This window comes from Oncorhynchus masou, chromosome 3 (genome assembly GCF_036934945.1).
Source record: "Oncorhynchus masou masou isolate Uvic2021 chromosome 3, UVic_Omas_1.1, whole genome shotgun sequence".
NCBI lineage: Eukaryota > Metazoa > Chordata > Actinopteri > Salmoniformes > Salmonidae > Oncorhynchus > Oncorhynchus masou.
Window position 1 is genome coordinate 12,989,503 of NC_088214.1, and position 27,845 is coordinate 13,017,347.

Below are 27,845 nucleotides of genomic sequence, written 5' to 3' on the forward strand. Positions count from 1 at the left end.
GTCAGTATAGCACATTGGTGAAGTGTGTCTTTCATAGTGTAGGAAGTGAAGTGTGTCTTTCATAGTGTAGGAGGTGAAGTGTGTTCGAATGGAAGCATGTGTGAGGGGGAGGCCTAATGCCCCATCAGAGGTGATACTGTCGGTCTACAGTCTGTCTTGGCCGTTACTCAGACCCAGTGCTGAAAAACACTAGCAGGATATGGGACGAAGCAAGCAATAGGTCCCCTTCTCCCACGCCAACCCCTTCACCACTCCTTATCTATTATTTTGTTTATCCCCCATACAGTGTGTCTTCCTACCTAGGCCCATCCACTTCACATATTTCAGAACTTCCTGCCCATCTCTCCCTCTGGTTTCATATACCCTCCGCCTCCCACACTATAGCAGGCTGATAAACATGTCTGCGTTGGTGTTTTGTCTTAGCCTCCAAAGGGTGTAGCATGACTGAGAAGGCTACAAAGAGGGCACAGCTTCAGCGACAGCTGGCCAGCCCACTCAAAACAGGGCTGCCAGATTAGCTATTCATTGCGCTATCTATATGAATGTCAACCGTATGCATCATCTCTCATGGCTTCGCGTTTAAAGCAAATTAGCAGTGGCGGAAAAAGTACACAATTGTCATACTTGAGTTAAAGTATAGACACCTTAATAGAAAGTAACAAGTAAAAGTGGAAGTCACCAAGTTAAAGTCAAACTATTTGGTTCTAAATATACTTTTGTATCAAAAGTAGAAATAATTTCAAATGCCTTATATTAAGCAAAGCAGACCGCACCATGTTCCTTGGTTTCACGGATAGCCAGGGGCACACACCAAAACTCAGACACCGTTTATCAAAAATGCATGTGTTTAGTAAGTCTGGCAGGCCAGAGGCAGTAGGGTGACCAGGGATGTTCTCTTGATTAGTGTGTGAATGGACCATTTTCCTGTCCTGTTAAGCATTACTCATGTAACAAGTACTTCTGCATGTCATGGAAAATGAGGGAGAAAAAATAACATTATTTTCTTTAGGAATCTAGTGAAGTAAGAGTTTCCCAAAATATAAAATAGTGAAGATTAACTACTTACATACTTTAAAAGTATTTCACACCACTGCAAATTAGTATCCAGTCTTGATTTTCTGTAATAATTTAAGAAACCAAGTATTTTTCAGACCAATTAGAGTTTAATAGCAAAATAACTTAACCAGACAGGCAAGTTCAGGTCATCGGTTACCCCCCAGACCAAAGACAAACTACAATAACCAGCGCCATCGGAGGAATTATTTACCCAATCACATTTGTCAGGCAAAAAGTAAATACATCACTAATGGATCTAATGCAATCAACCTTGACTAGACCTCTACTAATTCCACTGAAATGTTAAACATTACCTGTCAGGCATTAATTGTCTACTTTGCTTGTTAAATGTTTGCATTGTCTTAATGTAATATCTTTACTTCTGTGTTAAGGCTGCAACTAGCTTCTACCCCAAGCCATAAGACTGAACAGTTAATGAAATGGCTACACTATTTACACGGACTCCTGCACACTCCCTATCATATGCTGCTGTGTAGGTAATCAAGATACATGAACTTTTACCCCTACACCTTGTACCTGTATATAGTAATTTTATTGCGTTAACATTTCCTTCAACTCCGCATTGTTGGGAAGGGGTTTGTAAGCAAGCGCTTCACAGTAAAAGCCATGCCTACTGTAGCCATCAAGTGACGGATATTTTAATCTGATCTCCAGGTTAGATAACAGTAGATTTCCCTTAATTTAGTATGATACATACGTATTAGTTGGTGGATGTCCAGCCCCGTCATACAAAACTAAGAATGTGCAACATGCATGATATTACGAATTCCAACATTAGCTACATGGCTAATGCTGACAAGGTAGCTAACATTAGCTTAACAGTTGGGTTAAGGTTGGCTAACATGTTAAGGAGTTGCAAAGTAGCCGTGATAATTTCCAAACATTTGGGATGCTTGACAGTTGAGTTACACGCACCCATCCACCTTCCTTTCGCCTCAAGTAACCTTCATTATTATGCAACCACTGAGTGTATGGATTCATGTTTACTATGACATATCTGGTTTATGAGGCAACTGCATTGAGCCACAGGAAGATAAGCCAAGGGGCAGCCTAATAATTCTCCACATCCAATGTTAAATTCCAAAGATGTGAGCATCTAGTCAATACAGAAAATTGGGGCTAAGTCAGTAGGGTTGCTATATTTAGACATGAGTAATCCACTATATACACATCATTCTCCAATCTGAATGGTGATAATGCTACACCTTCCAGAATTAGTCCCAGCAGACATCCTCCCCGAAACAAGTTGTTGAAGTAGTAATATTACTCTTTGACAATTACGGGCCCAGGGTAGCTTTACTTTCCCACCGCAAATCTGAGGAAAGGAGACGCACATTACCAGTGATGAGCTAAAACAGGGAAATATGATATAGCTCTGGCTTTAACACCTACCTAAATCACTGTCCAGATCTCTAGCCTTGCTCACAGCACAGCTGGAGTCACAGCAGCCACACATCTGGTCATCCCCACCTGCAGCCTTCCAGCTAGAGATAAATATGAAGGTTAGTTTATATAGCAGCATGTCAAAAAGGTACTATACCCACAACCCAGCTTATACATACCCATCTGTGAAAGAGCAGGCCTTGTTCTCAGCATCAATGGGGGAAGAGGCTGCAGATGCTTTCAGATGACATGTTATGTAGAGCTGTTGGGAATCATTCTGTGGTTGGAACCTGAAGGACTCCAGCTGAAACTGGATCTTGTCATCCTGGGATCTGGACAGGAACTGGGAGCTGGAGCCGGTCAACTTGGCATCAACCAGACACCTGACGAGACCAAGGGTCAACGTTAGGCTTCAGGGGTTACATTTAAGGTAATATAAGAGGAGTCAAACTGACAACTAAACTCACCCATGGTCCTCAATGAAAGAATATCTAGGGACAGTGTTGACCTCAGGCGCCAAGGTGGCGACACAGCGGTCCACAAAGACACGGAGGGGAACGTGGTGGTACGGCATGACCGAGGCTTCCATGTTGATGATGTCACCAAGATAGTAATGGTTGGAGGGCCTCTCAAACTGCCAGTCAGCTGGAAAGAGCAGCATGTCAGTGGGGGTTTACACAAAGGAAGAGGCTTCCAGTCAGGTTTACCTACCAGTCATTAACCTCAGGGAGAAGTAGAAGAGTTCCTCTGCCACCATGTTGGAAGTGTTGGGGATCCAGGTTGGCTTCAGGGCATTGCTGCTCACATCGTGATTCCTAGAAACAAACATGGACTATGGCATTACTCAAACCTCAGAATGATATGGGTTGTCAAAGTGAAGAACGCAACAATAGTTACCTCAAGTAGTGGCACTCAATATCAACCATAAATGCACTGGTTTTCACTATAGAAGTGTTAGCAAGAGGTTTTGCCTCAGACAAGAGTGAAGGTGTAGATCAGCACATCCTCAGTCATCTAGGAACATAATCATAAGTCAAGCATCAGACAAGAATGATGAGTCACATTATTCAGGAAGTTAAACAGCAAATGTGACATACCGTCAGCTCACTGCCACAGCCATGCAGCTCTGATTCAAAGGTGATCACATGAGCGTCAGTGTCCTCCTCAGTGGCAGGACAACCTCCTAGAGTGATACGCTGTGGCTGTATGAGCCGGCCAATCCCCAGCAGGTCCTGCTTCACCTTCACATGGACCAGACACCAAGTCACCACACGGTTAGGCTTGCGCTCAGGCTCTTCAACTTTATGTAAGTTCAAAGTCAGAGGCTTCTCAAAGGCCTGCTTGGACTGGGAACCCTCAGGCTCTTCAACAGCCTCGCTAGGGTCCGGCCTTGCAGGCTCCTCTTGCACTGGCTTCTGAGAGTCAAACCTGGCTGGGACTTCATCGTGCAGAAACCCTGATCTCGGATAAAACCGTCTGGAGTCCCACACATCACTAACAACACAGCCAAAGGCCACAACCAACAGAAGCCCTGCAAATGATTACCAGAAATCCATCAGTGGGAATACATCTTTGTTGTTCTTCTGCAGTTTGTCAAACCATTTTATAACCCCTTCCGCAATCAGCTTTATTCTGGCCCAGACCTGACTAACCAAACAGGTGCTGAGGAATGTGAGGTTGACTGTCATTTAGCTACCTTTGGCCATCTTCCTGCAGACAAAATCAAGTAAACCTGGGGCTTTATTGAGGAGGGCTCAACTTTACAGAGCATTGATAGAAATGTATTATGTAGAACAGACATGTCTACATAGTATAAATAATTATGTTAATTACATATATTGTATTTCTATCAGAAACATTTTAAGTTGCATATGGGTTGCAATTGCAACCTACTGAACCCTCAACTTATTCAGTGGGTACAGGGCAGAACAATTTATAGCCCTGCTCCACTTCAAATACTTGTATGTATCAGTCCCAATAATATATAAACTCAGAAAAAAATAAACATCCTTTCTTCAGGACCCTTTCAAAAATAATTTGTACATATCCAAATAACTTCATTGTAAAGGGTTTAAACACTGTTTCCCATGCTTGTTCAATGAACCATAAACACTTAATGAACATGCACCTGTGGAACGGTCGTTAAGACTAACAGCTTACAGACTAGAGGTTGACTGATTAATCGGCATAATTAGGGCCGATTTCAAGTTTTAATAACAATCGGAAATTAGCATTTTTGGCCGCCAATTACATTGCACTCCACGAGGAGACTGGTAAGTTGCTAGCATTAAACTTATCTTATAAAAAAAACAATCAATCAATCTTAAATCACTAGTTAACTACACATGGTTGATGATATTACTACTTTAACTAGCTTGTCCTGCATTGCCAATAATCAATGCGGTGCCTGTTAAATTAGCATCGAATCACAGCCTACTTCGCAAAACGGGTGACAATTTAACAAGTGCATTCATGAAAAAAAGCACTGTCGTTGCACCATTGTACCTAACCATAAACATCAATGCCTTTATTAAAATCCATACAAGTGTATATATATATTTTTTTAAACCTGCATATTTAGTTAAACAAAATGTATGTTAGCAGGTAATATTAACTAGGGAAATTGTATCACTTCTCTTGCGTTCCGTGCAAGCAGTCAGGGTATATTCAGCAGTTTGGGCCGCCAGGCTCGTTGCGAACTGTGTGAAGACCATTTCTTCCTAACAAAGACCATAATTAACTTGCCAGAATTTTACATAATTATTACATAACATTGAAGGTTGTGCAATGTAACAGCAATATTTAGACTTATGGATGCCACCCGTTTGATAAAATACAGAACGGTTCCGTATTTCACTGAAACATTTTGTTTTTGATATGATAGTTTCTGGATTTGACCATATTAATGACCTAAGGCTCGTATTTGTGTGTCATATTATAATTAAGTCTATGATTTGATTGAACAGTCTGACTGAGCAGTGGTCGGCAGCAGCAGGCTCGTGAGCATTCATTCAAACAGCACTTTGCTGAGTTTGCCAGCAGCTCTTTGCAATGCTTGAAGCACAGCGCTGTTTATGACTTCAAGCATATCAACTCCCGAGATTAAGCTGGCAATACTATAGTGCCTATAAGAACATCCAATAGTCAAAGGTATATGAAATACAAATGGCATAGAGAGAAATAGTCCTATAACACCTACAACTTCTTAACTGGGAATATTGAAGACTCATGTTAAAAAAATAAACTTAAACGTCAGCTTTTTTACATGGCACATATTGCACTCTTACTTTCCTCTCCAACACTGTTTTTGCATTATTTTAACCAAATTGAACATGTTTCATTATGAGACTAAATAGATTTTTGTTAATGTATTATATTTAGTTAAAAATAAGTGTTCATTCAGTATTGTTATTGTGATTATTATAAATAAAAATCGGACGATTTAATGGGTATCGGCTTTTATTTGGTCCTCCAATAAATTGGTATCGGCGTGCAATCATAATTGGTCAACCTCTATTACAGACAGTAGGAAATTAAGATCACAGTTATGAAAACTTAGGACACTAAAGAGGCCTTTCTACTGACAGCTGATCGTCCTCGCAGAGGCAGACCACGTGTAACAACACCTGCACAGGATCGGAACATCCGAACATCACACCTGCGGGACAGGTACAGGATGGCAACAACAACTGCCCAGTTACACCAGGAACGCATAATCCCTCCATCAGTGCTCAGACTGTCCACAATAGGCTGAGAGAGGCTGGACTGAGGGCTTGTAGGCCTGTTGTAAGGCAGATCCTCACCAGACATCACCGGCAACAACGTCGCTTATGGGCACAAACCAACGTTGCTGGACAGGACTGGCAAAAGTGCTCTTCACTGACGAGTCGTGGTTTTGTCTCACCATCATTTGCGTTTATCGTTGAAGGAATGAGCGTTACACCATGGCATGTGCTCTGGAGAGGGATCGATTTGGAGGTGGAGGGTCTGTCATAGTCTGGGGCGGTGTGTCACAGCATCATTGGACTGAGCTTGTTGTCATTGCAGGCAATCTCAATGCTGTGCGTTACAGGAAAGACATCCTCCTCCCTCATGTGGTACCCTTTCTGCAGGCTCATCCTGACATGACCCTCCAGCATCACCATGCCACCAGCCATACTGAGGTCATCTTAATGGGAGATTTTAACATTAATTATGAAGACAAGTGTTGTAGAAAAACCCTCAAACGGATCACTAATACCTTTGACCTTACACAGCTAGTTAAAGGGCCAACCAGGGTGACTTGTTGCTCTAAAACACAGATTGATTTGGTGTTCAGTAATAAACCAGAGAGTGACTAAATCATTCAATATGGTTACTGGGCTGTCTGATCATAATCTGACACTTATAGCCAGAAAGCTGACTAAGAGCAGGTTTAACCTCTCTACTGTTAGAAAGCTGGATCAACTCAGAATACCTAAGAGTGAATTAAACTATTTTGAAAAAGCAATTAAGGGAATAAACTGGAATGATCTCTTGTCCTATACAGACGTGGAAGCTGATAGTCAGGTTTTTCTATCCACAACCCAGACTACAATAAATGGCTTCCTAAAGAAAATCAAATCCAAACCTGGCCAAAAGAGCACTCTTCCTTGGCTAAATGGAGAAATCTGGAAATTGATGAAAGAACGAGATTATGCTCTAAAAATAGCCCTAAAATCTAAATTAGAGCATGACAGACGTAGGTTTACCATGTTGAGAAATAAGGTGATGAAAGAAATCAGACAGGCCAAGGCAAACTTTTTTATTAACATAATTGGTGAAGCAAAGGGAAATTCTAAATTGATATGGGAGAATCTAAAAAAGTTAACAGGGAAAGACCATAGTAACACTGCAAAAAGACTAGAAATCATGGTGAATAACAATCTAACACAGGATGCAGTCGAAATAGCAATAGCCTTCAATTCCTACTTTATTGACTCTGTCAGGGCACTGACACAGAACCCCTCCACCGGTTTCTTGGGCTCAGTGCTAGTGAATGACACTCAACCTGTCTTCATCATAAGGGAGGTTTCTGAGTCAAAGGTGAACAAGGTGATTAGCTCACTAAAGAACTCTAAAGCCAAAGATGTGTTTGGGATGGACTCTACCTTTCTTAAAAACTACAAAGAGTCACTCATTGGCCCCATTACTAAGGTCACCAACACATCTATTGGTCTCGGTGTGTTTCCAAGGGTATGGAAGTCAGCCATAATAACGGCCATCTTTAAATCAGGCGACCCTGCTGACGTGAGTAACTACAGGCCCATTAGTATACTACCTGTGGTGTCAAAGGTTGTTGAAAAGTGTATAGCAGAACAACTGATTGCCCACCTCAACAACAGCCCCTTCACATTACACTCCATGCAGTTTGGCTTCAGAGCGAAACACTCCACAGAAACGGCCAACTGCTTTCTTCTGGAAAATGTGAAGTCCAAGATGGACAAAGGGGTGCTGTTGGGGCTGTGTTTCTGGACCTAAGGAAGGCTTTTGATACTGTTAACCATGAGATTCTCATCACAAAATTGTCAAAGTTCAACTTTTCCCCTGATGCCTTGAGATGGATGAAATCATAACTTGAAGGCAGAACTCAGTGTGTCAGAGTGAGCAATGAGCTGCCGCCCTATCGTAGCTATGATGTGGGCGTGCCCCAAGGGTCAATACTGGGGCCCCTCCTGTTCAGCCTGTACATTAATGATCTGCCTTCTGTCTGTACTGGGTCTGAAGTTCAAATGTATGCAGATGATACAGTGATATATGTGCATGCAAAGAGCAAACAACAAGCTGCACAAGAACTCACTACTGTAATGGTCCAGGTTACAAAGTGGCTCAGTGACTCGTGTTTGCATCTCAATGTGAAAAAAACTGTTTGCATGTTCTTCACAAAGAGGGCAACAGATGCTACTGAGCCAGATGTCTATGTGTCAGGGGAGAAGCTCCAGGTGGTATCCGATTTTAAGTACCTGGGCATCATACTTGATTCCAACTTCTCTTTTAAAAAGCATGTGAAAAAGGTAATTCAAATAACTAAATTCAACCTAGCTAATTTCCGATTTATACGAAATTGTTTGACTACAGAGGTAGCAAAACTGTACTTCAACTCTATGATACTCCCCCACTTAACATACTGCTTGACTAGTTGGGCCCAAGCTTGCTGTACAACATTAAAACCTATTCAGTCTGTCTACAAACAGGCTCTCAAAGTGCTTGATAGGAAGCCCAATAGCCATCATCATTGTCACATCCTTAGAAAGCATGAGCTCTTGAGTTGGGAAAATCTTGTGCAATACACCAACGCATGTCTTGTATTCAAGATCCTTACTGCAGTACTTAATGCAGCTGGTGACCACAACATATACTGACTTTTGATTTTGACTCCCCCTGTTCAGTTTGTCTCAGTTGTTGAATCTTATGTTCATACAAATATTTACACATGTTAAATTTGCTGAAAATAAACAGTTGACAGTGAGAGGATGTTTCTTCTTTTGCTGAGTTTACATTATTGAAGGCATAGAACATTAGATCTTACCTACAAGGAGGATAAGGCGTGCATAATACAATTATGAATATTAAAACTCGGATTATTACATGTCTACCTGAAGCGTTCTGTTACACTGGAATATCTTAAACTCCCCAATTCCTCTTTGCGGCAATATGCTCACTTGGTTAATAGTATGGATCACTAACTACGTTTCCATCCAACAATTTCATGCGGATGAATTACATGGCGCATGAGAAGTCACGACCAGGCCGATGGAAACATGAAATACCGGTACAATTTTATAAATGCCGACATGCAATTTGTTCATTCGACATGGTGGGATCTTTTAGTGTGTAAAATGAATTATGCAAATAGCGGTGTAAGTGAACTTTGAGTCACACATGTTATGTGGTCCTCCCATTACGACTCGGAAAAGCATGCAGTTTACTAGGCTACAGATATAAATAATGTATGAACTTCACAGGGTGGTGAATGTGCAAGGTGATGAGGTTGATGCCCATTTCAAATAAATATCGAGGCTACTATTCTGGTGACAAGATGATCCATGCTTGGCTTCCGTTTGACAAAAACATTCACGCATTTATCCATAATAATCTCATGTAGACTAGTCTTCACACACTGTATCTGCGACCTGTTGGCTAGAGTGCAGGTGCCAGGCAAGACCAGAGTAGGCATAGGTGCAATTTAAAGCAAGAGTTTGTGACAAAACCACTAGTAGAATAAAAAATGCGATGGAATCATATTGAACTTTAGATTTGTATTCAGAACGTGAAAATGTATGCACAAAAAAATGACCACTGACTTTTATCCGCAAAAAGTAAATTTGGTGGTAACGCCACTGGTGGGAAAATGCGCATGTTTTCTTTATGCGGATTCTAGAGTATTCGCATAAACCTATCGCCAATTGGATGGAAACCTAGCTACTGAGCCAAAAAAAGATTGCATATTTAAACAAACCATAACTATTTTTAAAAATTTCTACTCAATTTGACAAACATACCGATGCCAAGTTTCAAAGAATGATGGCACAAACAGCAAAAACGTTCATACTGTTACCAAACTTTTGTGGACAATTGTATGTTATATCTCTGCAACCATTGGCTTATTTGACAATAAGGTAAAAAAAAAACAAGTCTCATCTCTTACCATGGAAATGCCCATATATATTGAACCAAAATAAAGTGTTTATTATTAGGGCGGCAGGGTAGCCTAGTGGTTAGAGCGTTGGACAAGTAACCGGAAGGTTGCGAATTCAAACCCCCGAGCTGACAAGGCGTTCTGCCCCTGAACAGGCAGCTAACCCACTGTTCCCAGGCCGTCATTGAAAATAAGAATTTGTTCTTAATTGACTTGCCTGGTAAAATATAAATAAATTACATGAAATAAGATGCCAGAAAAGTTCCAAATGCAACATTTCCCCCAAATTTGGGCCACACATTTGTTTACTTCACTGTTATTGAGCATTTCTCCTTTGCCAAGATAATCCATCCACTTTACTGGTGTGGCATATCAAGATCCTGATTAAACAGCAGGACCATTACACAGGTGCACCTTGTGTAAAATGTGCAATTTTGTCACAACACAATGCCACAGATGAGGGAGCGCGCAATTGGTATCTGACTGCAGGAATGTCCACCAGAGCGGTTGCCAGAGAATTGCATGTTAATTTCTCTACCAAAAACTGCCTCTAACATTGTTTTAGAAAATTTGGCAGAACATCCAACCAGCCTCACAATGGCAGACCACACCATCCCATCCACATCCAACTTTTTCACCTGCAGGATTGTCTGAGGTGATGCTGAGGAGTATTTTTGTCAAATAAAGCCCTTTTGTGGGGAAAAACTCATTCTGATTGGCTGGGCCTGGCTCCTCAGTGGGTGGGCCTATGCTCTCCCAGGCCGCCAAATGGTTGTGTCCTTGCCCAGTCATGAGAAATCCATAGATTAGGACATAACTTATTTGAATTGACTGATTTCCTTATATGAACTGTAACACAGTACAATCTTAAATTGTTTTATATTTTTGTTCAGTATAGAAAAACTACTTAGACTGTTCTGTGTTTTGGCCTTGAACAGGGCTCTCCTGGAGAGCTACTCTGTAGGTTTTCACGACAACCCCAGTTTCAACAAACCAGGCTCAGTTTATCAAGCAGCTAATTGTTAAACTCAGGTGCAGTGAAAACCTACAGGAGGGTAGCACTCCAGGAACAGGGTTGGAATGGCCTAGCATAGAATGATAGTTCTACACAACCTTGACCACTGCTTTCAATGATTCCAGGAATAAGACAATGCATTCACATAACAAACCTGACAAGATTTACAGATCCTATATCCACATTTTGGTGGTAAGAGTAGGTTTTAATATCCACAAATAAGTCAATATAATTTGGGGGGTACAACTGTTTATTAGAAACGAATACGTTGCGAAATCAGGAACCCATGTTTTGTCATAGCCATGTAAACACGAAATTTAGCTGCAGAGCTAAAGCTTGTGTCTGATGTCATGCCTAAACTGCTGTTTAGCCGTAATCAGGATATTTTAGACAAACCTTTACTTTGCGGTACATTCTTCATTCTCGATTCTGAAGGTTCCAGAGTCTTATAAACTAATTTGTCCAGTTGCAGATGGAACTCCAAAAAAACAAGAATATTCAGAAAAATATGAAATCCACTGTTTGTATCTAATGAGAAATGCCTCTTGCATGTGTATAGAACTTTGTTTTGGTCGCACTGTGTGATGCGCTGTTGTCTACTTCTACGCGTTGCTGTACCGTGTCGCATAGAAAATAGTAGTCCCTGCAATATGTTGGGAAAGGCGAGGGAACTCCTTACTCGGTGCAAAATGTGGATTTAATATCTTTCTGAATAGTCTCATTTTAGGAGTACCACCTGCAATGGGACAAGGACGTTTATAAGAGATACGTTTCTTCCGTATTAAGAAATTAGAAACAATCGCCAGGTCAAAGGTTCGTAGAAAAAGTACTGCCAGTGCTTTTCAATACCAACACTGTAATGGGTATGGAAGGACGGAGTACATCATTTCATATCCTGCTACAAACTGTAGCTAGTATCAGTAGTTTGAAGGCTAGGTTGGCTTTTTGTCAACCAGGATCACTTCTCCACTGGAGACCACCGCAGTTTGCCTAGTCTTCCTCCAAGCAACATCACTTCCTGTAAATCACAACGGAAACAGTTAAGAACAGAACCTGGGTCATATTCACAACCACAAAGCATCTGAGCCTAGGATTGTTGATTTAGGATCAGCTGTCTTTTAAATCATGCTAATGATTAAGGTTATGGACAGGAAGAATCTGATCCTAGATCAGCACTCGTACTCCGAGACACTTTAAATATGGGCTACAGTGTCCAAACAAGGCCTTTGTAAAGGGAGAATACTACCCACTTTGTTTGTTGCATTTTGGTTCACAGGAGTCCAATGGAGTAGGGTAGCACAAAGATGCACTACAGTGGATGAAAATCTGTCAAGAGTACAGCATAAAATCAGTTGGTGAAAAGCCAATGGCACATCAAGTTGTGTGTATTATATCAAATAGGTATGAATAAAGGTAGCCAATTACTGTATCTTTGCGGGGAGCCAGAGTGTGATCCACAAAGGTAAACATCTTGAGGATGAAGCGTTTGTAGTGGCTGGGGTACAGAAGGCCAGAGGAGAGTTCCACAGGGACCATGGTGGTCTGGTACTTATCATTCTGGTCAGAACATCTGGAGAAAGAGAGGGGAGTAGTAGAAACTTCATGTTGCCAAGCCTCAATTCCAAATACACTAAACAAAAATATAAATGCATTATACAACAATTTCAAAGATTGAACTGAGTTAGTTCATAAAGGGAAGTCAGTCAATTGAAATAAATAAATTAGGCCCTAATCTATGGATTGCACATAACTGGGAATACAGATATGCATATGTTTGTCACAAGATACCTTAAAGGTAGGGTGTGGATCAGAAAACCAGTCAGTATCTGGTGTGACTACCATTTGCTTCATGCAGCTCAACACATCTCCTTCACAGAGAGTTGATCAGGCTGTTGATTGTGGAATGTTGTCCCACTACTTTTCACAGGCTGCTATATACAGTATATTGTCCGGAACTGGAACACCCTGTCTTACACGTCAATCCAGAGCATCCCAAACATGCTCAATGGGTGATATGTCTGAGTATACAGGCCATGGAAGAACTGGGACATTTTCAGCTTCCAGGAAATGTGTACAGATACTTGCAATCTGGGGCTGTGCATTATCATGCTGAAGCATGAAGTGATTATGATGGATGTGTCATGACGTTGCCCTCTTTAGGTATAGCAAGCCCCATCCCCTCTCCCTCCCTCTCCCTGCCTCCCCCTTGCCTCCTTCAACTAGGCTGCTGTGGTCAGAGAGAGGTCGTACATTCCTGAGAAGACCCTGCCACATAGTATAAGAGGCAGAGTAAATTTTTATAGAGCACAAAGGAATTTCTTCCACCTCACAGAACTTGAGGTACGAACAAATTTCATTTTCCAGAGAAAGTATAAAAGATCGGTGAAGAATCCAGCTACGAACTGATCCGTTTGTTACAACTTGGGGAAGCTCATGGGAGATGGTGTGGCCACATTACCATAACGCTGTTTATATAATAGCCTCATGAGGTTTACATCTAATTATTGTATAAGGTGAATGAGTGAGTATGATACTGTTTGTGAAATTGTGTAATATGTTTTGGACTGTAGAATGAAGGAAAATACAATTCCCTTTTGACTTGAACTAAATCATAGGACCGCCCCTGAGCCCAGTTAGGGTCAGGCATCCTGGGACAGCCCATTTTCTGCAATTCCGAAATAAAACCTAACTTTGGGAAATGATCACCAGACCATGTTTTTCTCCATTAGGAGAGGACAAAGGTTGCGGAATCTTTTAACCATACCACGTGGTTAAACTCTGAGACTATCGATACCGACAGAATAAGAACAAGTCTTTGATATGAATTACTAGTCTGCAGCTAGGAATTCGGTATCACGACAATCGCCGAAACATCCATTCTATAACAAATGAATGAATGTCACTCTGAACTATCCCCTCTCACCAAGACAGAGAGAGAGGACACAACTCTCCAACAGAAACAAACTTTTCACCAGTGATCAAGACGACACACTGAGCGCAAATATATATATTGATTGCAATTGTTCCCAAATTAGTGAGCGTTCATGTGCAAAGTCTAATAAGCCTCCATGCCTGTTTAGCCCACTAGGGCACATTCCCCTATCATTTCTTATAACCACATTTACCTTGTTTGTTTGTTTATGCATTCCTGTGAATTACTTAATTAGTAATAAATAAATTATTTAAGACAATTGATGTATGGATGACTCAGTGAAGACTGGGTTCGTGCAGATAACCAACAATTTACGACGTTTGGAATGAGACTAACGTGAGGTAAATAATTAATTTGAAGACTAATTGATCAGATAAAATATCTGAAAAGTTATTTTAGGAAATGATAACTTTGTAATCTGAATATTTTTCCTTGGTGCCCCGACTTCCTAGTTAATTACAGTTACATGACTAATCAGTTGATCGCGTAATACTAATTAGAGAATCTTTGATAAAAACAATGTCTACAATTTAATGATAGTAAAGACACGACAGATGAATGGCACAACAATGGGCCTCAGACACTCATCACGGTACTGTATGTCTGTGCATTCAAATTGCCATTGATAAAATGCAATTGTGTTTGTTGTCCGTAGCTTATGCCTGCCATAACCCCACTGCCACCATGGGGCACTCAGTTCACAACATTGAATTCAGCAAACTGCTCGCCCACTCGATGCCATGCCATCTGCACGGTACAGTTGAAACCGGGATTCATCCGTGAAGAGCACACTTCTCCAGCGTGCCAGTGGCCATCGAAGGTGAGTGCTTGCCCACTGCAATCGGTTACAACGTCGAACTGCAGGCAGGTCAAGACCCTGGTGAGGACGATGAGCATGTAGATGAGCTTTCCTGTGATGGTTTTTGACCGTTTTGTACGGAAATCCATTGGTTGTGCAAACCCACAGATTCATCAGCTGTCCAAGTAGCAGGTCTCAGACGATCCCGCAGGTGAAGAAGCTGGATGTGGTTCCTGGGCTGGCGTGGTTACACGTGGTCTTCGATTGTGAGGCCGGTTGGACGAACTGACAAATTCTCTAAAACAACATTGGTGGTGGCTTATGGTAGAGAAATTAACATCAAATGCTCTGGTAACAGCTCTGGTGGACATTCCTGCTGTCAGCATACCAACTGCACGCTCCCTCAACACCTAAGACATCTGTGGCATTGTGTTTTGTGACAAAACTGCACTTTAGTGTCCTTTTATTGTCCCCAGCATTAGGTGCACCTGTGTAATGATCATGCTTTTTAATCAGCTTCTTGTTATGCCACACTGGTTAGGTGCATGGACTATCTTGGCAAAGGAAAAATGCTCACTAACAGGGATGTAAACAAAAAATTCTGCATATGGAAGATTTGAGATCTTTTATTTCAGCTCATGAAACATGGAACCAACACTTTACATGTTGCGTTCACATTTGTGTTTAGTGTACATAGTGGTAGAAGATTCAATCTGAAGTCACATAATGACGAAATGTCAAACATATTGTTCAAAATACATATTTGAAAAAATGAGCAAGACATGCATAATCAAGTGGATTAGTACTGTAGTTACTCACTTTTCAATGAGGAGGTCCCACTGGGGCATGCTGACAAGGCTGGGGTCAGAGGTGGTCCAGCAGCGCTCCAGCAATAGGACCAGGTTGGGATCCTTCTTCTCCAGGATGCGCACCTCAACGTATACAGGTTGTCTCAGGACTTTGGTGAGAGGGTAGTCTTCCTCAGTGTAAAACGATGTGAAGGCACTGGACTCTGGAAGTCAGACAGGATTCAAGAAGAAAACAAATGCATGTAAAAGTCAATTATAAAAAACAATATGTTTGAAGTTCTACAAATTGACACAGAACAAGTCTGAAATGAAATAAACCTTACCATCTTTACATGTCTTGGTGTCACAAGTTCCTTTGGCCAGTCTGAGTTCCAATCTGAGCGGTCCCATAACAGCAACCGGAGCAGGTGCAGGAACACTGTTCACCTCAATAACCAGAGCCTTCACCGCAGTATTGGAGTACTTACACTGGAACAGCAGCCTAGAGAAGGAGACCATGGCAGTGACTGATACAGTAGGATCTTGAAGCAAATCAACACTTTGTGTGCTAAATCTGGATGCAGGAAACTAGATCTTGGGAATCAATAAAATTCAATCTTACAGAGAGAAGACTCACTCAAATTGGCTGTCTCTGGTGATGGCGCCTTGGGGTACGACCCCCACTTCATAGGAAGACATCATCCTGTTCTCATAAACCATATAACCATTTTCCTCCTGCAGGGGAGAATCCACTGTTAAAGGGCAACTCCACCACCTTTAAATCTCATTTTCAGGATCTCCAGCATAATACCAGTGTCAACATTTGTGAAAATGGCACATTTCTAAGTTTGGTATCATCAAAAACTGATTTTCAAACACCATGAGATTCGTGGTGATGTGAGGAGCAAGAAAATACCTTGGGCTCAGGGCTCTAAATGAACATTTTCAAGATTCCTTTTTTCATTTTCCCAACATTAAAAATGTAGGAGCACAGCAGGAAATGTAGGAGCACCGCAGGAAATGTAGGAGCACCAGAAAATAAGATTTTTAAAATTGAGATACAGCTCATATTCGGCCTTTATGAATTCCAGCTACTTTTGAAGCACATGTGACCTGGAAACGAATATGTAACACTAAAGATATTAGTTTATTATAAAAATGTAAAATATTCATACGAATATCTGTCATTTAAATTAAGTCATTTTTATATTAACACCATTGGTCAATCTGTTAATGGTAAACGTAATATATATGCAGATTATACTATGTATGCTTCTGCCTCTACTGTCGATCTGGCTGTGTCAAAACTAAGCTATCCAGAAATCCTTTGCTGATTTAAAAACTTGAGCTTAATACTGACAATCAAATGCATGTTATTTTCAAACTCTTGTAAGAATGTTTCAACTACATGTTCACTCATTAGATGGTTCTCCAATCGAACGCATCCCCACATATAAATACTTAAGCATTTGGATTGATATGGATTTATATATATACAGTGGGGCAAAAAAGTATTTAGTCAGCCACCAATTTAGTCAGCCACCAGGTGTCTTTTATACTGATAACAAGTTCAAACAGGTGCCATTAATACAGGTAACGAGTGGAGGACAGAGGAGCCTCTTAAAGAAGAAGTTACAGGTCTGTGAGAGCCAGAAATCTTGCTTGTTTGTAGGTGACCAAATACTTATTTTCCACCATAATTTGCAAATAAATTCATTAAAAATCCTACAATGTGATTTTCTGGATTTTTTTTCCCTCATTTGGTCTGTCATAGTTGAAGTGTACCTATGATGAAAATTACAGGCCTCTCATCTTTTTAAGTGGGAGAACTTGCACAATTGGTGGCTGACTAAATACTTTTTTGCCCCACTGTAGATGAGTTGTTGAAGAAGCTAAGATTTAAAGTTATTTTTCTACAAAAACAGATTGTGGCTTTCTCTCAGCAAGTAGGAAGCAGATTATTCAGTCAACCTTTTATCTGTTTATTATGGCGATATTATTTATCAAAGTGCAGCTGCTACTACTCTTAAACCTTTGGATGCCATCTACCATAGTGCCCTTCATTTTGTTACAGGTGACCGTTTTGATACTCATCACTGCATCCCATTTCAAAAGGTTGGCTGGACTTCGCTAAAGACCCATAGATCTCTACATTAGTCACTTTTTGTTTACAAAACCCTACTTTACCTCTTATCCATCTTTTTTTGCTGTTGAAGTATAGACAACTGAGTTGCCTAACCCATTCACAGTATTGGTTAACTCTTGAGGTTCCTTAGGTAAATCTGCTTTTAGTTTTAATGCACAAAATTCGTTTAATCTTGTTGTATTGATTGAGGTCTTATTTGTGGATGAATGTAACCGTTTTTCTGGGTGATTTGAGAAGCTTATTTGTGCTTCCCATGACAGTGTTTTTGTATTATAATAACATTTCTATATATATGTCGATGTCGGAAGTTTACATATGCTTATGTTGGAGTCATTAACTTGTTTTTCAACCACTCCACAAATGTCTTGTTAACAAACTATCATTTTGGCAAGTTGGTTAGGACATCTACTCTGTGCATGACAAGTAATTTTTCCAACAATTATTTACAGACAGATTATTTCACTTATAATTCACTGTATCACAATTCCAGTGGGTCAGAAGTTTACATACACTAAGGTGACTGTGCCTTTAACCAGCTTGGAAAATTCCCCAAAATGATGTCATTGCGTTAGAAGCTTCTGATAGGCTAATTGACATCATTTGAGTCAATTGGAGGTGTACCTGTGTATATATTTCAAGGCCTACCTTCAAACTCAGTGCATCTTTGCTTGACATAGAAAAAAAAAATAAAAATCAGCCAAGACCTCAGAAAAAAATTGTAGACCTCCACAAGTCCAACACCTGAGGGTACCACATTCATCTGTACAAACAATAGTACGCAAGTATAAACACCATGGGACCACGCAGCCGTCATACCACTCAGGAAGGAGACATGCTCTGTCTCATAGAGATGAACGTACTTTGGTGTGAAAAGTGCAAATAAAATCCCAGAACAACAGCAAAGGACCTTGTGAAGATGCTGGAGGAAACGGGTATAAAGGTATCTATTTCCACAGTAAAACGAGTCCTAAATCGACATAACCTGAAAGGCCGCTCAGCAAGGAAGAAGCCACTGCTCCAAAACCACCACAAAAAAATCCAGGCTACTGGTTGCAACTGCACATGGGGACAAAGATCGTACATTTGAGAAGTATCCTCTGGTCTGATGAAACAAATATAGAACTGTTTGGCCATAATGACCATTGTTATGTTTGGAGGAAAAAGGGGGAGGCTTGCAAGCCGAAAAACACCATCCCAACCGTGACGCACGGGGGTGGCAGCATCATGTTGTGGGGGTGCTTTGCTGTAGGAGGAACTGGTGCACTTCACAAAATAGATGGCATCATGAGGGAGGAAAATGATGTGGATATATTGAAGCAACATCTCAAGACATCAGTCAGGAAGTTAAAGCTTGGTCGCAAATGGGTCTTCCAAATGGACAATGACCCCAAGCATATTTCCAAATTTGTGGCAAAATGGCTTAAGGACAACAAGGTCAAGGTATTGGAGTGGCCATCACAAAGCCCTGACCACAATCCTATAGAAAATTTGTGGGCCGAACTGAAAAAGCATGTGCGAGCAAGGAGGCCTAGAGACCTGACTCAGTTACACCAGCTCTGTCAGAAGGAATATTCAAACATTCTTGTGGACAAGCTTGTGGAAGGCTACCCAAAACGTTTGACCCTAGTAAAACAATTTAAAGGCAATGCTACCAAGTACTAATTGAGTATGTAAATTTCTGACCCACAGGGAATGTGATGAAAGAAATAAAAGCTGAAATAAATAATTCCTTCTACTATTATTTTGACATTTCATTCAATGGTATGATTGATCTCCGGAAGAAGCTAGCCCTTTTCCTTTCTTTCTGTGTCCCCAAATGTTTGGGTATACTGGTAAAGTTACTAGGTTGTTACCTAGCTAGCCAATGATGGAACAATGTGTAAACAAATGTTTAACAACGCGCAAGTAGTTTTAGAACAGCCCAGGGCACATTTATATACATATAATATAATATATATATATATATATCTCAAATAAACAGCAAACCTGGTAAAGCAACACCTCGCGGCACAACGCTTCTCCCCTATTTAACCTAGATAGTTTGTGTATGCATTGATATGTAGGCTACGTGTGCCTTTTTTTTATGTATGTAGTTCTGTCCTTGAGCTGTTCTTGCCTAGTTCTGTATTATGTTTCATGTTTTGTGTAGACCCCAGGAAGAGTAGCTGCTGCTTTTGCAACAGCTGATGGGGGATCCTAATTAAAATACAAAATGACATGGTTTATGAATATAAATTGCAGTCCCGGCGATCCGCTATAGGAAGATAAAGCCCTGATTGGGCGAGATGCAAGCCATTTTTGCTGTAGTAATGATGCAACCATGACTATCGAATCTGCACTTGGAAACAAAGGTGCAGCGGAGCCTTATCATTACAGCAATTATTATTTGGGAGATTAGAGCCCTGCTTGGGCTAGAAACTTGTTGCAGGTTTTGAATATGACCGTTTTTCCTTTTAATTCTACCCTGTGATGTCACAGAAGCACTTTTAAGGCTCACTCTTTTCAACCACAGATCATAGAAACGCGCTGTTTCACATATATAGACACTGGTTTGGTGCTGGAGATTATGAAAATGAAGTTGAAAAGTGGCGGAATTGGCCTTTAAACATCCAACAATACAACCATTTTTATCTCTAACAAATAATTTCTGGTTAACAATGATGGGTTTAAATTAAAATGGTCAAAAATAAACTAAAATAGCTTCTTAGCAAAGAGCAATTTCTCATGCAAGAATTTTGCTAGGACTGTCTGGGAGTGGGGAGGGGAAAACTGAAAACGAGCTGTGATTGGCAGAAAGGTTTGGAACTTTATTTCCTAATGGTCTGTTAACTAATTTACTACCAAAACTCCATCCCACCAAAACACTGAATTTTCAGGCAGTTTTTTCAAACGGCTCTGGCGCTAAAAGGGCATTATCATAATTTTCACAATATTATTCCAACCTCATAGTGTGGAAAACAGGAATCCTGTTTTCTACTACGCTGGGCCTTTAATACTGAGCCAGTGTACACAATGAATATTCTGTCTCTCTACTCACCTTCAGAGTGGTTCCACAGGCTGTGACAGGGAACTGGTATATGGCAAAGGCTGAAGTGATGCCAACAGGACTGCAGGGGCCGTTGTTTCCCCCCAGCAGAATGATGGTATCAATGTCTATTTTGGGCCAAGTAGCATTCCTGGCCACCACCACCACAAACTGAGCATCCATGGTACACTGCACAGTCACTGGGGAAAGATACATTTTTTATGGGTTTTCCGGGTTGGAGCGAGCGGTCGCATCTACACTTTGGTCCGCAGGTAGTATAACTTTTCATTACATTTCATTATAGTACAACGGTTTGATTTGTCTAATCTTAGCAATTTCTTCTTAGCTAGCTACATAGCCGTCTTTGTATCAAAGATAATTGCGTAATTATCGTATTTCGTCGTCCTAACGTAGTCTACACTGCTATCTGCCCAGCAGCTAGCTAACATCCACCGTCTACTAGCACTGTAGAAACTATTACACTCAACTGAACGACTCGATTAGTGTAGTGTTAGCTAGCTACATAGTTGTCTTTGCTGTCTTCGTATCCAAGATAATTGTGTAGTTTAGAGTGTGTAGACTTAGAGTGATTATCTTAATTTACCGAGGTTAGCTAGCCAGCTATTTGTCGTCCTTAACGTAGGAGATACTGCTAGCTAGCTAGCCAACAGCTAGCCAACGTCTACCGAATTAAACTTCAACAACCCGGTCAACATTCCGCTTCGCTCCACAGGTAGTATCACATTTTCATTTCACTTCATTACAGTACAACGGTTTGATTTGTTTGATTGTAGCTAGCTAGCTACATAGCCGTCTTTGTATCTAAGACAATTGTGTAGTCTAGAGCAATTTTCTAGGTTAGCTAGCCAGCTATTGTCGTTCTTTTAACGTAACGTAACGTAACGTAATCAACACTGCTAGCTAGCCAGCTAGCCCCCGAATAGCAGCACTGTAGAAACTATTACACTCGACGGAACGACTTGATTAGTGTAGTGTCAACAACGCAGCCACTGCCAGCTAGCCTACAAAGTCAACAACGCAGCCACTGCCAGCTAGCCTACTCCAGCAGTACTGTATCATTTCAATCATTTTAGTCAGTAAGATTCTTGCTACGTAAGCTTAACTTTCTGAACATTCGAGACGTGTAGTCCACTTGTCATTCCAATCTCCTTTGCATTAGCGTAGCCTCTTCTGTAGCCTGTCAACTATGTGTCTATCTATCCCTGTTCTCTCCTCTCTGCACAGACCATACAAACGCTCCACACCGCGTGGCCGCGGCCACCCTAATCTGGTGGTCCCAGCGCGCACGACCCACGTGGAGTTCCAGGTCTCCGGTAGCCTCTGGAACTGCCGATCTGCGGCCAACAAGGCAGAGTTCATCTCAGCCTATGCCTCCCTCCAGTCCCTCGACTTCTTGGCACTGACGGAAACATGGATCACCACAGATAACACTGCTACTCCTACTGCTCTCTCTTCGTCCGCCCACGTGTTCTCGCACACCCCGAGAGCTTCTGGTCAGCGGGGTGGTGGCACCGGGATCCTCATCTCTCCCAAGTGGTCATTCTCTCTTTCTCCCCTTACCCATCTGTCTATCGCCTCCTTTGAATTCCATGCTGTCACAGTTACCAGCCCTTTCAAGCTTAACATCCTTATCATTTATCGCCCTCCAGGTTCCCTCGGAGAGTTCATCAATGAGCTTGATGCCTTGATAAGCTCCTTTCCTGAGGACGGCTCACCTCTCACAGTCCTGGGCGACTTTAACCTCCCCACGTCTACCTTTGACTCATTCCTCTCTGCCTCCTTCTTTCCACTCCTCTCCTCTTTTGACCTCACCCTCTCACCTTCCCCCCCTACTCACAAGGCAGGCAATACGCTCGACCTCATCTTTACTAGATGCTGTTCTTCCACTAACCTCATTGCAACTCCCCTCCAAGTCTCCGACCACTACCTTGTGTACTTTTCAATCTCGCTCTCATTCCAACACTTCCCACACTGCCCCTACTCGGATGGTATCGCGCCGTCCCAACCTTCGCTCTCTCTCCCCCGCTACTCTCTCCTCTTCCATCCTATCATCTCTTCCCTCTGCTCATACCTTCTCCAACCTATCTCCTGATTCTGCCTCCTCAACCCTCCTCTCTTCCCTTTCTGCATCCTTTGACTCTCTATGTCCCCTATCCTCCAGGCCGGCTCGGTCCTCCCCTCCCGCTCCGTGGCTCGACGACTCATTGCGAGCTCACAGAACAGTGCTCCGGGCACCTGAGCGGAAATGGAGGAAAACTCGCCTCCCTGCGGACCTGGCATCCTTTCACTCCCTCCTCTCTACATTTTCCTCCTCTGTCTCTGCTGCTAAAGCCACTTTCTACCACTCTAAATTCCAAGCATCTGCCTCTAACCCTAGGAAGCTCTTTGCCACCTTCTCCTCCCTCCTGAATCCTCCTCCCCCCTCCTCCCTCTCTGCAGATGACTTCGTCAACCATTTTGAAAAGAAGGTCGACGACATCCGATCCTCGTTTGCTAAGTCAAACGACACCGCTGGTTCTGCTCACACTGCCCTACCCTGTGCTCTGACCTCTTTCTCCCTCTCTCTCCAGATGAAATCTCGCTTCTTGTGACGGCCGGCCGCCCAACAACCTGCCCGCTTGACCCTATCCCCTCCTCTCTTCTCCAGACCATTTCCGGAGACCTTCTCCCTTACCTCACCTCGCTCATCAACTCATCCCTGACCGCTGGCTACGTCCCTTCCGTCTTCAAGAGAGCGAGAGTTGCACCCCTTCTGAAAAAACCTACACTCGACCCCTCCGATGTCAACAACTACAGACCAATATCCCTTCTTTCTTTTCTCTCCAAAACTCTTGAACGTGCCGTCCTTGGCCAGCTCTCCCGCTATCTCTCTCAGAATGACCTTCTTGATCCAAATCAGTCAGGTTTCAAGACTAGTCATTCAACTGAGACTGCTCTTCTCTGTATCACGGAGGCGCTCCGCACTGCTAAAGCTAACTCTCTCTCCTCTGCTCTCATCCTTCTAGACCTATCGGCTGCCTTCGATACTGTGAACCATCAGATCCTCCTCTCCACCCTCTCCGAGTTGGGCATCTCCGGCGCGGCCCACGCTTGGATTGCGTTCTACCTGACAGGTCGCTCCTACCAGGTGGCGTGGCTCTCACCACTGGTGTCCCCCAGGGCTCTGTTCTAGGCCCCCTCCTATTCTCGCTATACACCAAGTCACTTGGCTCTGTCATAACCTCACATGGTCTCTCCTATCATTGCTATGCAGACGACACACAATTAATCTTCTCCTTTCCCCCTTCTGATGACCAGGTGGCGAATCACATCTCTGCATGTCTGGCAGACATATCAGTGTGGATGACGGATCACCACCTCAAGCTGAACCTCGGCAAGACGGAGCTGCTCTTCCTCCCGGGGAAGGACTGCCTGTTCCATGATCTCGCCATCACGGTTGACAACTCCATTGTGTCCTCCTCCCAGAGCGCTAAGAACCTTGGCGAGATCCTGGACAACACCCTGTCGTTCTCAACTAACATCAAGGCGGTGGCCCGTTCCTGTAGGTTCATGCTCTACAACATCCGCAGAGTACGACCCTGCCTCACACAGGAAGCGGCGCAGGTCCTAATCCAGGCACTTGTCATCTCCCGTCTGGATTACTGCAACTCGCTGTTGGCTGGGCTCCCTGCCTGTGCCATTAAACCCCTACAACTCATCCAGAACGCCGCAGCCCGTCTGGTGTTCAACCTTCCCTAGTTCTCTCACGTCACCCCGCTCCTCCGCTCTCTCCACTGGCTTCCAGTTGAAGCTCGCATCCGCTACAAGACCATGGTGCTTGCCTACGGAGCTGTGAGGGGAACGGCACCGCAGTACCTCCAGGCTCTGATCAGGCCCTACACCCAAACAAGGGCACTGCGTTCATCCACCTCTGGCCTGCTCGCCTCCCTACCACTGAGGAAGTACAGTTCCCGCTCAGCCCAGTCAAAACTGTTCGCTGCTCTGGCCCCCCAATGGTGGAACAAACTCCCTCACGACGCCAGGACAGCGGAGTCAATCACCACCTTCCGGAGACACCTGAAACCCCACCTCTTCAAGGAATACCTAGGACAGGATAAAGTAATCCTTCTCACCCCCCCCCCCTTAAATGACTTAGATGCACTATTGTAAAGTGGCTGTTCCACTGGATGTCAGAAGGTGAATTCACCAATTTGTAAGTTGCTCTGGATAAGAGCGTCTGCTAAATGACTTAAATGTTAAATGTTATGTTTTGTTCAAATACAGAGCATTACAAGAAAGATCTAGCAGACTCTCACCTGCCTTCCCATAGTAGCACTGCTGTCCATTGAAGCAGCAGTCGATAGCCTCACATTGAGCCAAAGTAATTTTAGAGGTTCCACATTGCACTGTATCCTTAGACTCGACTTGGCATCTCGGATTTTGAGTTTTAGTTACTGCTGGCCACTGGGGAGTTTGCTTATGTGGACCTTGTGGCACTGGCCCCTGGGGAGTCTGTAGCTGTGGCCCCTGGGGAGTCTGCAGCTGTGGACCTTGGGGAGTTTGCAGCTGCTGCGCCGGGCCCTGGGGAGTCTGTAGCTGTGGCCACTGGGGAGTCTGTAGCTGTGGCCCCTGAGGAGCCTGGGGAGCCTGCAGCTGTGTCCCCTGGGGCTCTGGTCCCTGGGGAGCCTGCAGCTGTGGCCCCTGGGGCGCTGGTCTCTGGGGAGTCTGCAGTTGTGGCCCCTGGGGTGCCGGTGCCTGGGGAGTCTGTAGCTGTGGCCCCTGGGGAGCCTGCAGCAGTGGCCCCTGGGGCTCTGGCCCCTGGGGTGCCGGTGCCTGGGGAGTCTGTAGCTGTGGCCCCTGGGGAGCCTGCAGCTGTGGCCCCTGTGTCTCTGGTCCCTGGGGAGTCAGCAGCTGTGGCCCCTGGGGCTCTGGTCTCTGGGGAGTTTGCAGCTGTGGCCCCTGCAGCTGTAGCCCCTGAAGCTCTGGTCTCTTGGGAGTCTGCAGCTGTGGCCCCTGGGGCTCTGGTCTCTGGGGAGTTTGCAGCTGTGGCCCCTGCAGCTGTAGCCCCTGGAGCTCTGGTCTCTTGGGAGTCTGCAGCTGTGGCCCCTGGAGCTCTGGTCTCTGGGGAGTCTGCAGCTGTGGCCACTGGGGAGTCTGCAGTTGTGGCCACTGGGGAGTCTGCAGCTGTGGTCCATGGGGCTCTGGTCTCTGGGGAGTCTGCGGCTGTGGCCCCTGGGGCTCTGGTCTCTGGGGAGTCTGCGGCTGTGGCCCCTGGGGCTCTGGTCTCTGGGGAGTCTGCGGCTGTGGCCACTGATGAGTCTGCAGCTGTGGCCACTGAGGAGTCTGCAGCTGTGGTCCATGGGGCTGTGGCCACTGGGGCTCGGGGCTCTGGGGAGTTTGCTGCTGTGGCCCCTTGGACTCTGGTCTCTGAGGAGTCTGCTGTTGTGGCCTCTGGGGCTCTGGCCTCTGGGGAGTTTGCTGTTGTGGCCTCTGGGGCTCTGGCCTCTGGGGAGTCTGCAGCTGTGGCCCCTGGGACTCTGGCCTCTGGGGAGTCCGCTGTTGTGGTTTCTGGGGAGTTTGCTGCTGTGGCCACTGGGGCTCTGGCCATTGGGGCTGCTTAGGCTTAACTTGAGGTTGGGGGTTGTTGGTTGGAGGAAACCACCAGTTGGGCTGTGCATCAGCATAACATGCAAACACTACCAACATAACAAACCTATAGGAACACCACCTCACTGCCATACCTGCTCAATAAGATATAAGCTAAGTATCTTTCTTCAATAAGACATGTATCTGCAATACTGTCCTTTACAGCCTGTTCTGCCTAATGCAGATATATATACCTGATTGAGTATAATAAAATGCTAGAAACTGACCCTGTAATGAAAATCAATCCCTTTCTAACCCTGTGCAATTAAATAGTCAGCACCTTATTGGTTAGACTAGAGTCACTGGCCATATCCTGAAATAACCACTAATAGTCCCAGTGGATATAAGAATACAATTCCATTTGCAAAAATTGATCGCAACAAGGGAACAAAATTCAGCTTCAAAGCAGAAAAATTGTTCAACCTCCATTAGGAAGAACACAGCTTATATACCCTGAGCTATATGATGTAATACATCGCTATGTGTGTACGTGTTCCTCTGTGTCCTCGGTCCTTGTACTAGGACCTTCAGCGATTAGCTGACGTCAGTTACTATTATCAGCGAACAAGAGACATATAAAACCATTCCAAATATTCAGTCGACACCTTGAGTGTCTGTCTGGAGACTACAGAGTTGATAAGTACTGTATGTGAATCATGTAGGTTACAGAGACTCCGAATATGCTATACATTTTCAGTCACATGCATTTTAAATATGAACATTAGTGATCTTACATTTCTCCATTACACTTCTTATGCCCTTCATCTGAATGATTGGATTGCAATGATTGCAGCCCTGTTAAGCTTTCACCATATTGCTTTAAACCTATCCAATACTTACATATTCCACAAGTGCTAGGGCTATGAAGGTTCATTGATTGATTGATTTTGTTTGAAAGTTAAAAATGCATATACACACATTTCACATATTTTACACAAAGTAAGTGACTTATTTCCATTGTGGTCCCTTAAACCTAGAACCTGCAGTTTAGCATTTCCAAGTTAACGGATTTATGCTTTTGACAAAGATTTTTCTCTTTAAAATGGATGCCAAACAAAAACCATTAATTTCAAAGTTGAACAAACCATTACAATTACGCACAAGGACTACTTTGAATAACTTACACAGATCATTTCACAAAAACATATTTACTGGAAGAACTGTGCAGATGCAACTTTTGGCAAATGAACTATGGTCAAATCTCCCCATTTATGCGACCCTGTTTTTCAAAATATCTGTTTCACAAGTTTGTACTGTACTGTAGATGACTGTGCTGTCCAAACTTGTGAAACATCGGCGTCTACGATTGGTTCAGATTTGATCTGGTCCGGCCCAATCAAATTTGGTCTCTTTTGGGGGGCAGAGCTCATTAGAATT

General features: G+C 43.3%; 1 protein-coding gene and 1 pseudogene across 1 annotated transcript; both read right to left on the reverse strand.

Moving 5' to 3' along the window:
- Positions 1–2,458: 2,458 nt before the first annotated feature.
- On the reverse strand, positions 2,459–4,166 carry LOC135518987 (zona pellucida sperm-binding protein 3-like). The gene is given in 8 exon segments (XM_064944004.1): positions 2,459–2,561; positions 2,640–2,843; positions 2,928–3,105; positions 3,172–3,275; positions 3,358–3,438; positions 3,440–3,474; positions 3,558–3,991; positions 4,157–4,166. Coding segments are annotated over 8 exon segments (1,149 nt in total).
- Positions 4,167–12,049: 7,883 nt separating this feature from the next.
- LOC135518992 (zona pellucida sperm-binding protein 4-like) lies at positions 12,050–26,528 on the reverse strand (annotated as a pseudogene).
- Between the last annotated feature and the right edge of the window lie 1,317 nt (positions 26,529–27,845).